General features: G+C 42.2%; 1 protein-coding gene across 5 annotated transcripts in view; it reads left to right on the top strand.

Moving 5' to 3' along the window:
• EFR3A (EFR3 homolog A) overlaps nt 1-13,638 on the top strand; it is an 87,548-nt gene that overhangs the window by 52,253 nt on the left and 21,657 nt on the right. For all 5 annotated transcript variants that reach the window (XM_082312227.1, XM_082312228.1, XM_082312229.1 and 2 more), the window contains 4 exons: nt 843-978; nt 2,591-2,755; nt 8,698-8,812; nt 11,021-11,072. In XM_082312227.1, the coding sequence (XP_082168353.1) occupies nt 843-978; nt 2,591-2,755; nt 8,698-8,812; nt 11,021-11,072 (468 nt within the window). The remainder of the gene's footprint in view (nt 1-842; nt 979-2,590; nt 2,756-8,697; nt 8,813-11,020; nt 11,073-13,638) is intronic.

The raw sequence follows: 13,638 nt of genomic DNA, 5'->3' as shown, positions 1-13,638 counted from the left end.
CACCTCACCATGATAATGATAGACAGTAGATGAAGTCAAAGAATCCAGAAGATCCCTTTCCATAACTCCTTAGCCTTATTCTTTAAACTTTTCAAATAATAACCTAATCGTGGTTTATGATCAGAGGTTATCTGATTTACTTTCAGTTAATGTGCACTTGCAGAAGAAAAAAAGATATTAAGGGATTCTTGATGGAAGGTGGTGCGGAGATCCCTGAGCAAGCTCCAGAACAACGAGCAGGATAGCCATACTGATCTGACATTGTGCTTGATAAGAGATTTGTTTCAGTTGGTCCTATCTCTGTGCCAATATGGCCGTCCTGCTTTTACAACCCAAGAAACCAACTTCACATGGAACCGTGTTGTGCTAATTGATTTTTACTAGTGGGCAGCTTCTATTGTCTGTTGTAAACATCAAAGTCTGATTCTTGGATGTGTCGAGGACCAACACCCAAAAGATAAAGTCATAAAATTCCAGGATTGTCAAAGAAAGCTGAGTTTTCTCAGTGTTTGTATCAATGACTTTTTTGTAAGACCAGCTGAAGTCCTTGAACTCCAGTTAGCTGAATGAAGTACCACCTCACGCTTCCTCTGTTCTTGTGTTCCTGGATATTTTAATACTATAAGCTTTTGTTATACTGTGCTGCCTGGACCTGTGTGGCTTCATCTGTCATGGCAGGTTTTTTAATCCATATTTAATCATGAATTGATTGAAATTTAGATAAATTTGTAAGAACGTTGCAGAATGGGAACAGGGTCATGACTATAGCTGAATGGTGTAGGAGTTTATTGTTATTAAAGTCACAGATGAAGCTTTTTTTCTATTTGCTTGGTTTTTAATAGGCACAATATTCCCATCACGTAATACAAGAAATTCTTGGACACCTTGATGTTCGCAAAAGGGACTCCCCACGAGTTCGTGCTGGCATTATTCAGGTTCTTTTGGAAGCAGTTGCAATAGCAGCTAAAGGATCAATAGGTAAGTCTTCTTAAATTAACGGCATCAGGTCAAAGGATAGATTTGAAGGGTGGTGCTCGTTTTTGCTTTGTTCTCAGACTGAATGAAAGCATATATTTTGAGGAAGTTTTGCATTAATTTTTTCTTCTTTGTGCTGATAAAATGCTTGAAATCTTGCGCAGTTTACAATTACTTATACAGACTTGGTTCTTTTATAGCCTTTTGCATTGAAAAAAAAGAGTAGATGTATTCTGACAGCCTTATGAATGGCAAGAATTTCTGCTTGGTAAGAAGTCGCAAAGTCTGAAAGAACTGTGTGTGACTACAAAAAGTCAAGAGGACTGTTCCTTTGTGATACAGCTGCTGTGAGATGAGCAGTAATACAGGAGTCAAGAGTAGAATGATCTTTGAGAAATTTTACCTTAGTAGCTGTGAAGCAGCTGAAGTAAGGTGAATTATGTCATTTAAGGTAGCATAGTTCCTTGAAATAAGAGTACTTACGAAGCTTTGTACACACACGTCCTCTGCTATTCTTTTCCTTTGGTCTCTTACTGAAACATTATTGCTTTGCTTCATTGGCTTGAGTCTGAGCCTGTACTTTCTCTTTATACAAGACCCACTTGCATGCACAGCACAGACTTGTGAAGACTTTTACCATATCATGAAAAGAGCTCATTATTTGATCCAATATATGGAACTGGATTTTAGTAGCAGGTTTTAAAATAACTGAAATTCAGGTGCAAGTCCCTGAAGTTTAACCTATTGTTTATGCTTAATTTCAGCAAGCACTCATATTTTCTATGTAAAATTTGCATGGTGGGTTGACTCTGGCCAACAGCCATTTGCTCACTCCCTTTTCCCACAGGACAGGGAGAAGGTAGAAAGAAGGTTAGAATTCTCATGGATCAAGATAAAGACAATTTAATGGGTGAAGCAAAAGCTGCATGCACAAGGAAAGCAAAGGAATTTATTCAGTACTTCCCACTGACAGGCAGATGTTTAGCCACTTCCTGGAAAGCAGGCCTTCAGCATGCATAACCATTTCTTGGGAAGACAAATGCCATACAAACAAATGTCCCCCCACTTTCTTCCTCCTTTTCTTGAGATTTATTGCTGAGCATAACATTACATGGTATGGAATAGCCCTTTGGTCAGTTTGGGTCAGCTGTCCTGATCTGTGTTTCCTCCCACTTTCTTGCACACCCCAGCCTGTTCTCTGTAGGGACAGAGTGGGAAAAATAAAAAGCCTTGACACTTGCTAGCACTGTTCAGCAACAGCCAAAACACTGGTATGTTTTCAACCCTGGTTTAGTCACAAATCCGAAGCACAGCACCTCCCAGACTGCTAAGAAGAAAGTTAACTCCATCCCAGCCAGACCTCATATGACTTGATCGTAATGGATTATGCATATATACCTGACTGTATTTCCTGATTACAAAATAATTTAAAATATCAGGGTGTAAGCACATTTCAACAGTTTATCCCTAGGCCGTATCCTTCAAATAGTGTATTTCACTTGTTCTTTTCAGCTTAATCTGATTTCTCCTGAAAAGGGATTGAAAAGGTTAGTTTTCATTTTATTAAGGCATCTTTCCCTTGACAGGTGCAGTCATTGTTATGTTTTTTTTCCAGGCCCAACGGTTCTGGAGGTTTTTAATACCTTGTTGAAGCACTTGCGCATCAGTGTTGACTTTGAGCTGGGTGATAGGCGCAGTTCAGCAGGGAGTGCCACTTTCAGCACAAGCTCCAAGGAGAGTGATGAGAGGATTGTCCAGAATGCAATTATTCAAACAATTGGTGAGTAATGACAGTAATTGATTTAATTGATTTAATAATGGCAAGTGTGGTATCTTTGATCGTACTTGCTCCTAAATCTTAGGCTCACTTTATGGATTTGACTTCTGGAAGACTGTTCTTTTAATTGTTAACTGAGCAGATAGTCAAGAAGCTCAATTAAAATTAAAAATGCTGGTGGACTTATAATAAATTTGTTGGTTATATTATTATACGGCCATTGAAATATAGACATCATTCTCTACCTTTGGTACAGAACTAATATTAATCCTTTTATGAAAATCATATTACAAGCAATCATATACAGTAATACATTTTAGTAGGTACTACTTGAAAATTTGTAGAAGCCAATGTTAAACACAGCGGCAACAATGACACCTAATGGCCGGTTGTGCCACCATCACTTAACTGAAGTACTTTTAAGCATGGTACTGAAAAGAGCAACAATTTCTGTAAATTATTTCATTAAAATAGCCTCTCCCCTTTTTTCAGATTTTCTCTTTATGGTAGTGATATGTATTGCAGTGCATTTATGATGTGTATTCCTATACTTAAAGAATGAGGGAAAATGTAACTTAAATGTTGTTCACTGATCTGTGCCTTTGCTTATGCCTTGAAGCTTTCTAGAGCAGTAGCAAATATGTAGGAGATTATTTCTCACCGTTACAGTAAAACTCCAAGTTAAAATGTTAAACACCCCCCCCCCCAAATCCCCAAAAACCCACAATCCAACCTTTTAAAGTAAAGCTTCTTTCTATCAAAGTTACATTTATACTCTTGCACAGCAATAGAATAGAATAGAATATCTCAAGTTGGAAGGGACCCATAAGGATCATTGAGTCCAACTCCCTGCTTCTCGCAGGACTACGTAAAACTAAACCATATGACTCAGAGCATTGTCCAGATGCTCCTTGAACTCTGACAAGCTTGGTGCCATGACCACTTTCCTGGGGAGCCTGTTCCAGTGACTGACCACCCTCTCAGTGAAGAACCTTTTCCTAATGTCCAGTCTGAACTTCCCCTGATGCGGCTTCCTTCCATTTCCTCGTGTCCTATCGCTGGTCACCAGAGAGAGAGGAGATCAGCACCTCCCCCTCCACTGCTCCCCTTGAGGAAGCTGTAGACTGCGATGAGGGCACCCCTCAGCCTTCTCTTCTCCAAGCTGAACAAGCTAAGTGACCTCAGCTGTTCCTCCTAAGTCTTGCCCTCAAGGCCTTTCGCCATCTTGGTCGCCCTCCTCTGGACACACTCTAATAGTTTGATGTCCTTCTTATATTGAGGCGCCCAAAACTGCACACAGTGCTCGAGGTGGGGCCGCACCAGTGTAGTACAGAGTGGGACAGTCACCTGTCGCGACCAGCTAGCTATGCTGTGTTTGATGCACCCCAGAACACCGTTTGCCCTTTTGGCTGCCAGGGCACACTGTTGACTCATATTCAACTTGCCATGAACCCAAATGCGCAGATCTCTTTCTGCAGGGCTGCTTTCCAGCCTCTAGTCCCCCCATTTGTACATATAACCAGGATTACTCTGTCCCAGGTGGAGAATCCAGCACTTGCTCTTGTTAAATTTCATACGGTTAGTGATTGCCCAGCTCTCTAGTCTATCCAGATCTCTCTGTAAGGCCTCTCTACCCTCGAGGGAGTCCACAGCTACTCCTAGTTTAAGTCTCATTGGCAAACTTACTTAATGTACATTTGATTCCTGTGTCCAGATCATTTATAAAAACGTAGAAGAGCGCTGACCCTAAAATCAAGCCCTGGGGAACCCCAATAGTGACTGGCCACCAGCCTGATTTAACCCCATTTACTGTAACTCTTTGAGCTTGAACCATCAGCCAATTGCTCACCCAAGGTGTTACGGACTTGTGTAGCTGTGTGCTGGACATTTTGTCCAGAAGAGAGAGAGTATCAAAAGCTTTGCTAAAATCCAAAACCGCCACATCTACTGGCTTCCCTTGGTCAACTGGATGGGTGACTTTGTCATAACAGGAAATTAAGTTGGTTAAGCAGGACTTTCCCCTTGTGAACCTGTGCTGGCTCTGACCAATGACTGCATTGTCTCAAGTATTTTTCAGTAACTCCCAGAACAACCTTCTCCATGATTTTACCAGTCACTGAAGTGAGACTGACAGGCCTGTAACTACCAGGGTCTTCCTTCTTCCCCTTCTTGAAAATTGAGACAACATTTGCCAGTTTGCAGTTGACAGAGACCTCTCCAGACTCCCAAGACCATTGAAAAATAATGGAGAGGTCCTGCGATGACATCGGCCAGCATTTTCACTTACCCTGGGATGAATCCCACCAGCCCCATAGACAAGGGCGTCCAGCTGGAGCAGGAAGTCTCAAACAAATTGGCCAGGAGTTTATCATCCCCTCAGTCACAATCTTCCAACACAGGTCTCCAGGGGTTCCAGGGCCCATCATCAGTGTTAAAGGCAGAGGCGGAGAAGGCATTAAACATCTCCGCTTTGTCTATGTCCCTATTTGTGAGGTGACCGACCTCATCAGGCAACTGACCAATGTTCCCTCTGATCCTTCTTTTGCTGTTAACATATTTAAAAAAGCCCTTTTTATTGTCCTTCACAGTGCTGGCCAGCTTGAACTCTAATCGAGATTTGGCCACACAAATTTCCTCCCTACAGGTTTTTTTTTTTTTTTTTTCATAGAATGGTTTGGGTTGGAAGGGACCTTAAAAATCAGCTGGTTCCAACCCCTCTGCCATGGGCAGGGACACCTTCCACTCGACCAGCTTGCTCAAAGCCCCATCCAACCTGGCCTTCAACACTTCCAGGGATGGGGCATCCACAACTTCTCTGGGCAACCTGTTCCAGTGCCTCACCACCCTCATAGCGAAGAAGTTCTTCCTTGTATCCAATTCAAATCTACCCTCTTTCATTTTAAAGCCATTACCCCTTGTCCTATCACTATGTGCCCATGTAAAAAGTCTTTCTCCAGCTTTCTTGTAAGTCCCCTTCAGGTACCGGAAGGCTGCTATAAGGTATCCTCAGAGCCTTCTCTTCTCCAGTGGCAAACAACATCTCTGTGGTCCTCCCATGTCGCTTGTCCTTGCTTCCAGTGTCCATACACTTTTCCATCTAAGTTCTAGAAGATCCTTGCTCAGCCAAGCCAGCCTTCTGCTCTGCTTGCTTGACTTCCGACACTTTGGAATTACCTGCTTCTGTGCTTTTAAGAGATGGCTCTTGAAAAGTGACCATCATTCATGGACCCCAGTACCTTCAAAAGTAGATTCCCAGGGGACCTTACTAACTAGCTCCTTCAGCAGCCTGAAGTCTGCTCTCCCCATATCTGGGGTTGAAGTTTTGCTGGCAGTTTTTCTCCTATTGCCAATGATTTGAAACTCAGCTACTTCACGGTCACTGTGACCAAGACAGCCACCGATCACCACTTCGCCCACGAGCCCCTCTCTGTTTACAAACGACAAATCTAGGAGGGCACCTTTCCTAGTCAACTTCCCTTAGTACCTGCACCAAGAACTTATCTTCAATGTGCTTCAGAAATTTCCTGGACCTGTTTGTGTCTACTGTATGATATTCCTAGTTGATGTCTGGGAAATTAAAATCGCCCATAAAGACAAGGGCAGTTGATCTAGAGGTATACCTTAATTCCTTGTAGAACAATTCATCGGTGTTCTCGTCCTGGCTGGGTGGTCAATAGTAGGCTCCCACAGCAACATCCTCTTGATTTGCTTTCCCCTTCATCCTTACCCAGAGGCTCTGAACCATGTTGTCGCCACCTGCAAGCACCATACAATCCAACTCCTCCCGTACATACAGGGCCACCCCCCTGCCTCGCCTGCCGTGCCTGTCCCTCCTGAAGAGCCTAGAACCGTCCATCATGGCACACCAGCCATGGGACTCATCCCACCGGGTTTCACTTATGCCAATGATATTGTAGCTCTCACAATGAGCCAAAGCTTCTAGCTCCTCTTGTTTATTCCTCGTGCTGCGCGTATTAGTACAGGGATGCTTCAAATGTGCTCCGGTATACTCAGCACATCGTGGAGCAGACTGAAGGACCTCGCTAGTACACCGTTCCTCAAGCATTGGCGTGCTGCCCCCAGGCTTATCCCTAGCAAGCCTGGCTTTGTCCCTTTCCCCCTTTAATTCCTTATCCCTTTCCCCCTTCAAAGAGCCCTGCTAACTCCTGCACAAAGATCCTTTTCCCCCTTTGAGAAAGGTGCACCCCATCTGTCACTAGCAGGCCTGGTGTTGTGTAGACCAACCTGTGATCAAAAACCACAAAATTCTGCTGGTGACACCAGGCTCAGAGCCAGGTATGGATATGCTGGCTCTTCTTCTTTCTTCCCCCATCATTCCTGCAACTAGAAGGGTAGAGGAGTACAGTACTTGTGCTCCTGATCCCTTAACCAGTTGTCCCAAGGCCCTGAAGTCTCTCTTGATCGCCCTCGGATTTCTTACTGCAACTTCATTGCTGCCTATGTGAAAAAGCAATAATGGATAATAATCCGAGGGCTGTACCACGGTAGGAAGTTTTCTCATCACATCTTTAACCCTGGCCCTAGGGAGGCAGCAGACTTCCCCAAGAAGCGGGTCCGGTCTGCATACTGGGCCTTCTGTTCCCCTCAGGAGAGAGTCTCCTATGACAGCGACCCATCTTCTTTTCTTTATGGAAGCGGTTTTGACACAGGGCATAGGCCAACTTAACCTTAGCAACACCTCCAACCTAGATGACCATCATCCTTGTCATTGTTTGGTTCCACTTGCAGAGCCTCGTACCTATTACGCAGGAGCACCTGAGAAGGTGGGGCAGTCACAGGCGTGATACACCTGCTGCACCGGGCAGGAACTGGTTGCCATTCCCCCCTATCCCTTAAGTCACCGCATTCTGCCGGGTGGGGAGAGGATAGGGAATCCTCCGTATCACGTGTCCTATCTGCCTGACAGCCCTGTACCGGGGAAGGTAGGGTGTGGTGCCAGTAGTCTATCAACTCCCTTGTGGACTCCCTGATACTCCTCAACCTACTCACCTCCTCCCGGAGCTCTGCCGCTAAGCGGAGGAGTTCCCTACCTGGGCGCACCTCCCACAGGTGTGCCCACTGCTGCCGTCCGGTACCGGTGTAAGGGTAGGGCGCACCCTGATGACACCTGGGCCGCGTGTTCCTGTCAGAGCTCTGTCTGCAAAGCGGCATCAGTTGCAGGGGGTGCAGAGTTTAGAGAGGCCATGGCCTTCTGCCTGGTAGATTCCGTTGCTCCCTGGTTGAGCCGGCAGGGTTACAGCGCCTTTCCTGCACGCCCTGCTGCCCAGACTGCCGCGCCACACCCTGGTGGCTAGCACTCCCCAGGGGCTTCTTTTACAGGGGCTTGGCCACCATTGCTCCTGGCCTCGCCCAGGTCTCATCAGCCGCTGTGGTGTGAACTGCAGGCTCCTGAACGGTCTCTCTGCTCCCCCTGAAGTTGCCCTGGTTCAGGAAACCACCTTCTGCACTGCACTAGAGCGCTCCGCTGCCGATGTGCCGGCATCAAAGCTGCTCGCCTTGGCAGTCTCTAAGGAAAGTATTGGTCGTATAATACTTGTATACTGCTGAGATTCCTGTTCACATACCTGTATATTTAATGGTGACCTAAGAACAGACAAAAGTAACAGTGTGTTCCATGAGAAACACTTCCAATTCCTCACTAGTTACAAATTAACAGATGTCACATATTTAGCTTTTAAATTATGTATTTAAAGGAGGATAAAATTAGAAAGTTTTAGGATTCAAAGAGAGTGAGTGTCATGAAAAAACTGTAAAGTCATTCAGCAGAAATGAACATGTAAGTATTATGCCCTAAAACAATAATAGTTTTATTCTTCATCTATTTTGACCTTGTGTATGTATTCCTTGTATTTATAAGGCTTTTCTTACAAAGAGAAAGGCCCTATATCTCTTTCCTTCTGTGATTTCATTCCGTTTACATTCAGGATTTTTTGGAAGCAATCTCCCAGATTACCAGAGGTCAGAGATTATGATGTTCATTATGGGAAAAGTACCTGTTTTGGGGACAACATCACAATCACTGGATACCAGTCACCTTGGGTTTGTACATCCTACATTTTTAAATTTCTAATTAAAAATTTAGATTTTTAGAATCCTGATAAATTAAGAAGTGAAAAAAAAATTAAGTGAAATGGAAATTCTCACTCACTAGGGGCTGTATTAAATGCCATGCAGAATCAAGGCAAGCACAGTGTCAGCAGTATGAAATCAATCTCCAAACACATTACTGATAGAAAATACCTGACTGGAATGCAACTTATTTTGCACTAAATCATTTCTTCTCTCCATATCTGTACAAATGTTTCTGAAATAATCTACTTAATGATGGTTAATTCCATAACTTCTTATACATGTGTTTTGTGAATGAGGGAAATTGTACTATAACTACATTTTTTCGAATAGCTGTGTGATTTACAAATGGTTTTTTCTTCATTCTGTATGAGCTAACTTCAGATTAAGAAATAAACTGCAGAAATTCCAGTGCATTTGTTTTTGTTTAGATTTTTCCTATTTATTTAGAAATAGGAAAAAGCTATAGGTGGGTAGATTCCTGTAATAAACCCATAATTAAAAAGCTGTCATATGCTGAAGTAATATTTCTCCCTGTAACATGAATAATTACGTTTAAAGACTGCTTTTCCTCAGTATGGGGAAAGTCACTGAAAAGTTTGCAGCTATTCTTTCCAGGTATGCATGGATACTTTGTACCATGTATGTCCGATCCCCGGCTAGCTTAAGTAGGGAGTCATTGTCATTCTCCTGGCTTTTTGGTAGCTTCTCATATAGTGTTGTGTCCCTGCAGTATGGGACACTATTCCATGGAAGACAGAAATCTCTCTGTGCCAGCCAGTTGCCACTCATTAAGAAGGTATTTGAAATATGGAAACATTTAGAATTCTGTATTTGGATTACCAGTTGTTGAGGAGTTGGTTTGTTTGTTTGCTTTTTAACTATACAATTTTCCTTTATGGGCTTCTTTGTAAACATGGGACTGAGTAGTATGCTAGCATGATGCGCATATGTTGTTCTCAAAAAGGCAGGCTTTCTGACTGCTAATACAGTTTTGCCTTTCTTACTTGAAAATTTGGTCTCTGCTACACAAGACATTTGAACGATACTGCTAACTGGATATAGCCAGGATTGTAGCCTCTGAAGATGGAAGTTTCCACTGTTATGTAGGGGCCAACTTTTGTGAAGAGGCTTGCTCTTCCTTGCGCTATTTGGTGGACAAAAGGGCTTGTACCCCTTTTTACTTTCTTGAAAGAGTGTCTTTGAATGGAGCAATTTATTCCAAGTGCACTTTTATCTTGAAAGATCTTGCAAGAACAGTGCATATATACCAATAGGTATTTAACTTCTTTTAGTACCAGCACATGGAAAATGAGAACAGATGAAGAACAGGTTAAGTGGTGTTCCGTGAACCTTCCTCTGATCTGAAAACTGAGGGTTCTTTCAGATTTTCATGCTGATTTTGCAGATAACTTTTTTTCAGTCTCAAAGTTTTGCGGTCTGACTTGAACATGAAGTGTCCTGGTTTCTTAAAAGGCTCAATTACATTTTAATTCAGAAGAAATTCTGAGTGCTGATGCTTGTGAAAATTAAGTCAAGCCTGTAGCAGTTGAACATTTCAGATACAAAGAGATTTCTGAATGAAACGTAAAGATTTAGGTCTGCTTCAGATGTATCACGGAATCACAGAATGGTTAGGGTTGGAAGAGACCTCTGGAGATCATCTAGTCCAACCCCCCTGCTAAAGCAGGTTCACCTAGAGCAGGTTGCACAGGATAGCGTCCACACAGGTTTTGAATACCTCCAGAGGAGACTCTATAACCTCTCTGGGCAGCCTGTTCCAGTGCTCTGTCACCCTCAAAGTAAATAATTTTTCCCTCATATTCAGATGGCGCTTCCTGTGTTTCGGTTTGTGCCCGTTGCCCCTTATCCTGTCACTGGGCACCACTGAAAAGTCTGGCCTCATCCTCCTGACACCCACCCTTAAGTATCATTTACTGTTTTTTTCAATTGTATGTGCTTTATTTTTTAAGCCTTTCTGTAAATGTCCCTTTCAAAAACATTTAGTTATTGTACCTCATTTGGAGATATTTGCCCCTTATTTGTGGTCATTCAGCATCCCTTCCAAGACCGCTGTATTCACTTGTCAAAAACACGGTTGTTAGAGTGATGTCTGGAGTAGAATAATATTTTGAAGATATGCTAAGAAACTAATTTTCAACTTTTTTCCAATTGTAGAGATTTGGGAACTAGGAGGATTCAAATCATGTTATTGAGATCTTTACTTATGGTAAGCCTTCTGTGTTCAGTATATTATGTTACAATCACATGGTGTTTCACTTTATGTATACATTTATACATATAAGTACATTATTACATCTCTGTATTATGAAATTAAACATACCTTCATATTACAAAGATCTGTAGCTCTACTGAGTAAAATTGTGGCAGCATTTTCCCAACTTACACTACAAGGAGATGAAGAAATATTCCTCCATCTCTTAGAGCACATCAGTGAATAGCAGTTATAATTGGATATGCAGATCCAAAAGAACATCATAGAGTAGGTTGAGTTGACTAGTTCTGCCAGCAATGCTGGCAACATGAAAGTGAAATCACTTTTGTCTCTGACACCAGAAAACCTGTAATTAGTAGAATGGCTAATATTTTTAAAACTGTAGGAATGGATGCCTATCTCCAAGCCCTTAGAGCCTCAGGCACCATTGTTCTTTCCTTCCTAGTATTTCCCAAGTTTCTTGTAAGGTATAATTAACTTTTTTATCACAAATACATTTTTCAACTGTAAGCCTTCAAAGAGTATTTCTGGAAATACATGCTGATGGTGAGAAGCAGAAGTGGGTAGCAAAGGAGGCTCTTCCCTGTAGAATCCTGGCCTGTTTTGTTGCAGAAGCTGAAAACTGTTTAGTGACTGAAGTAGGGGAAATAGCATAAAGAATGATTTCATGACTAAAGCAGTAGAATGCCTTCCTGGAAAATGAGTTTCTATCCCTGCTTTGACATGAAATTTGTATGTGATGTTAGCCAAATCAGTTAAACGGTTCTTTGCTTGTCAGAGTATGAAATCCTGGATTCTGGCTTGCAGAAGGGCTGAGCGTTCACAGTTGCAATTTAAGGATAGAAAACATGTTAGAAAGGGCCTCAGGGGGTCATTTTGCACGTTGTCTTCATTAAAGATAGACTCAGCTATGCTTAAACAGTTCCTGACAATATTCACCTCACCAGTCTGAAAAATTTCCATTGAAATGGGTAAGAATTGTTCTAGTTATTTGGGGTGCTGCATAGCCTGTAAGTATGCTTTAAGGGATTCAAATTGTGCATGTGGAAGGAATTTAACATTTTTGACACTTAATTTTGTTTTGGATCCTCTTTTACAATATGGAAGTAAAATCCCATCATGGCACAAATATGTGAAAGTGAATGTTTTGATGCTTAATGAATTAGTCAGACATTGATAAATATTGTGGAAAAAATGTGGGAAGGAATTTGTGTTCAGAGCAAAGCTTTTGTTGTGGTATATAAAGTTTAGTCTGCACACATAATAAAGAACTAGAAACTACTGAATCCTACCTGTTCTATGTACTGAACTGAGTGTTGTACATCATGTATTCTTTACAGAAGAATAATACTTCGTAACATAATTAGTCTGTTGTGCATACACACAGGCAGACAACTTAATGTTGTATAGGCAATTAAAATCTGGCACTTCATTAAAATATGCACTTTTATTTGCAGCCTTGCTTCTTGTAATAACAGTAATTTTCCATTTTCAAAATGATTGATTAGATACCTTCATGTACCCTCATGCTCCTCTGCCAGCCAGTTTCCTTTCAGCCTCTTCAGTTGTGCTGCAGAATAGTGCTTGCTCACATGGTGTGGTTTAACCCCAGCAGGCAGCAAAGCACCACCCAGTCACTTGCTCACTCCTCCCCAGTGGGACTGGGGAGAGAATCAGAAGTGTGCAAGTGAGAAATAGTGGGTTGAGATGAAGACAGTTTAGTAAGTAAAAAAAGGGAAAAAAGAAAAAATGATAAAAAATAAAACAAACACAAACAAACAAAACCCCACCCAAACAAACTACTAAAAAAACTCACCCAAAACCCAATTTCTCACCACCAGCCAACTGATGCCCAGCCACCCCTCGAGCGATGGCAGCCCTGGCAAACTGCCCCCAGCTTTATATGCTGAGCATGACGTCATATGGTGTGGGATATCCCTTGGGTCAGTTGGGGTCAGCCGTCCCAGCTGTGTCCCCTCCCAGCTCCTTGTGCACCCCCAGCCTGCTCGCTGGTGGGGTGGGGTGAGGAGCAGAAAAGGCCTTGACTCTGTGTAAGCACTGCTCAGCAATAACCATAACATCTCTATGTTATCAACACGTTTTGGTCACAAATCCAAAATACGGCACCATATATGCTATTATGAAGAACATTAACTATCCCAGCCAAAACCCGTACAACACAATTTGCATGTAAAAGCTGTAATGGTGTGGAATATGCATAATGAAGATACAATTATTATGCAAAGTCTTAGGTAAACATATAATGCTTTTATTAATGATTAAATTTTGGATTATTTTGTTCCCCTCATACTCAACAGTGTATGCTTGGCAGTTTCTGAATCCTGTTTTGTTTTTGAGATTGGTAACCTCTGCTTTAAGGGACAGTAACTTTTTAAACATTTCTGACTGATGTAAATATTCAGCTGATGAATATTTAAATTGTCAGATTGAAGTTAACTTTTCTTTGTGTGCCTACAGAGCTTGGTTTAAATTAAAGTAATCGAAGGAGGCAAGGCAGCAGTAGTATTAGTTTAAAAAAAGAAAAAACAACACCATGGTA

This window comes from Platalea leucorodia, assembly GCF_965183815.1.
Source record: "Platalea leucorodia genome assembly, chromosome: 1".
In the NCBI taxonomy this organism is placed as follows: domain Eukaryota; kingdom Metazoa; phylum Chordata; class Aves; order Pelecaniformes; family Threskiornithidae; genus Platalea; species Platalea leucorodia.
This window is presented reverse-complemented; position numbering and strand designations above follow the sequence as displayed.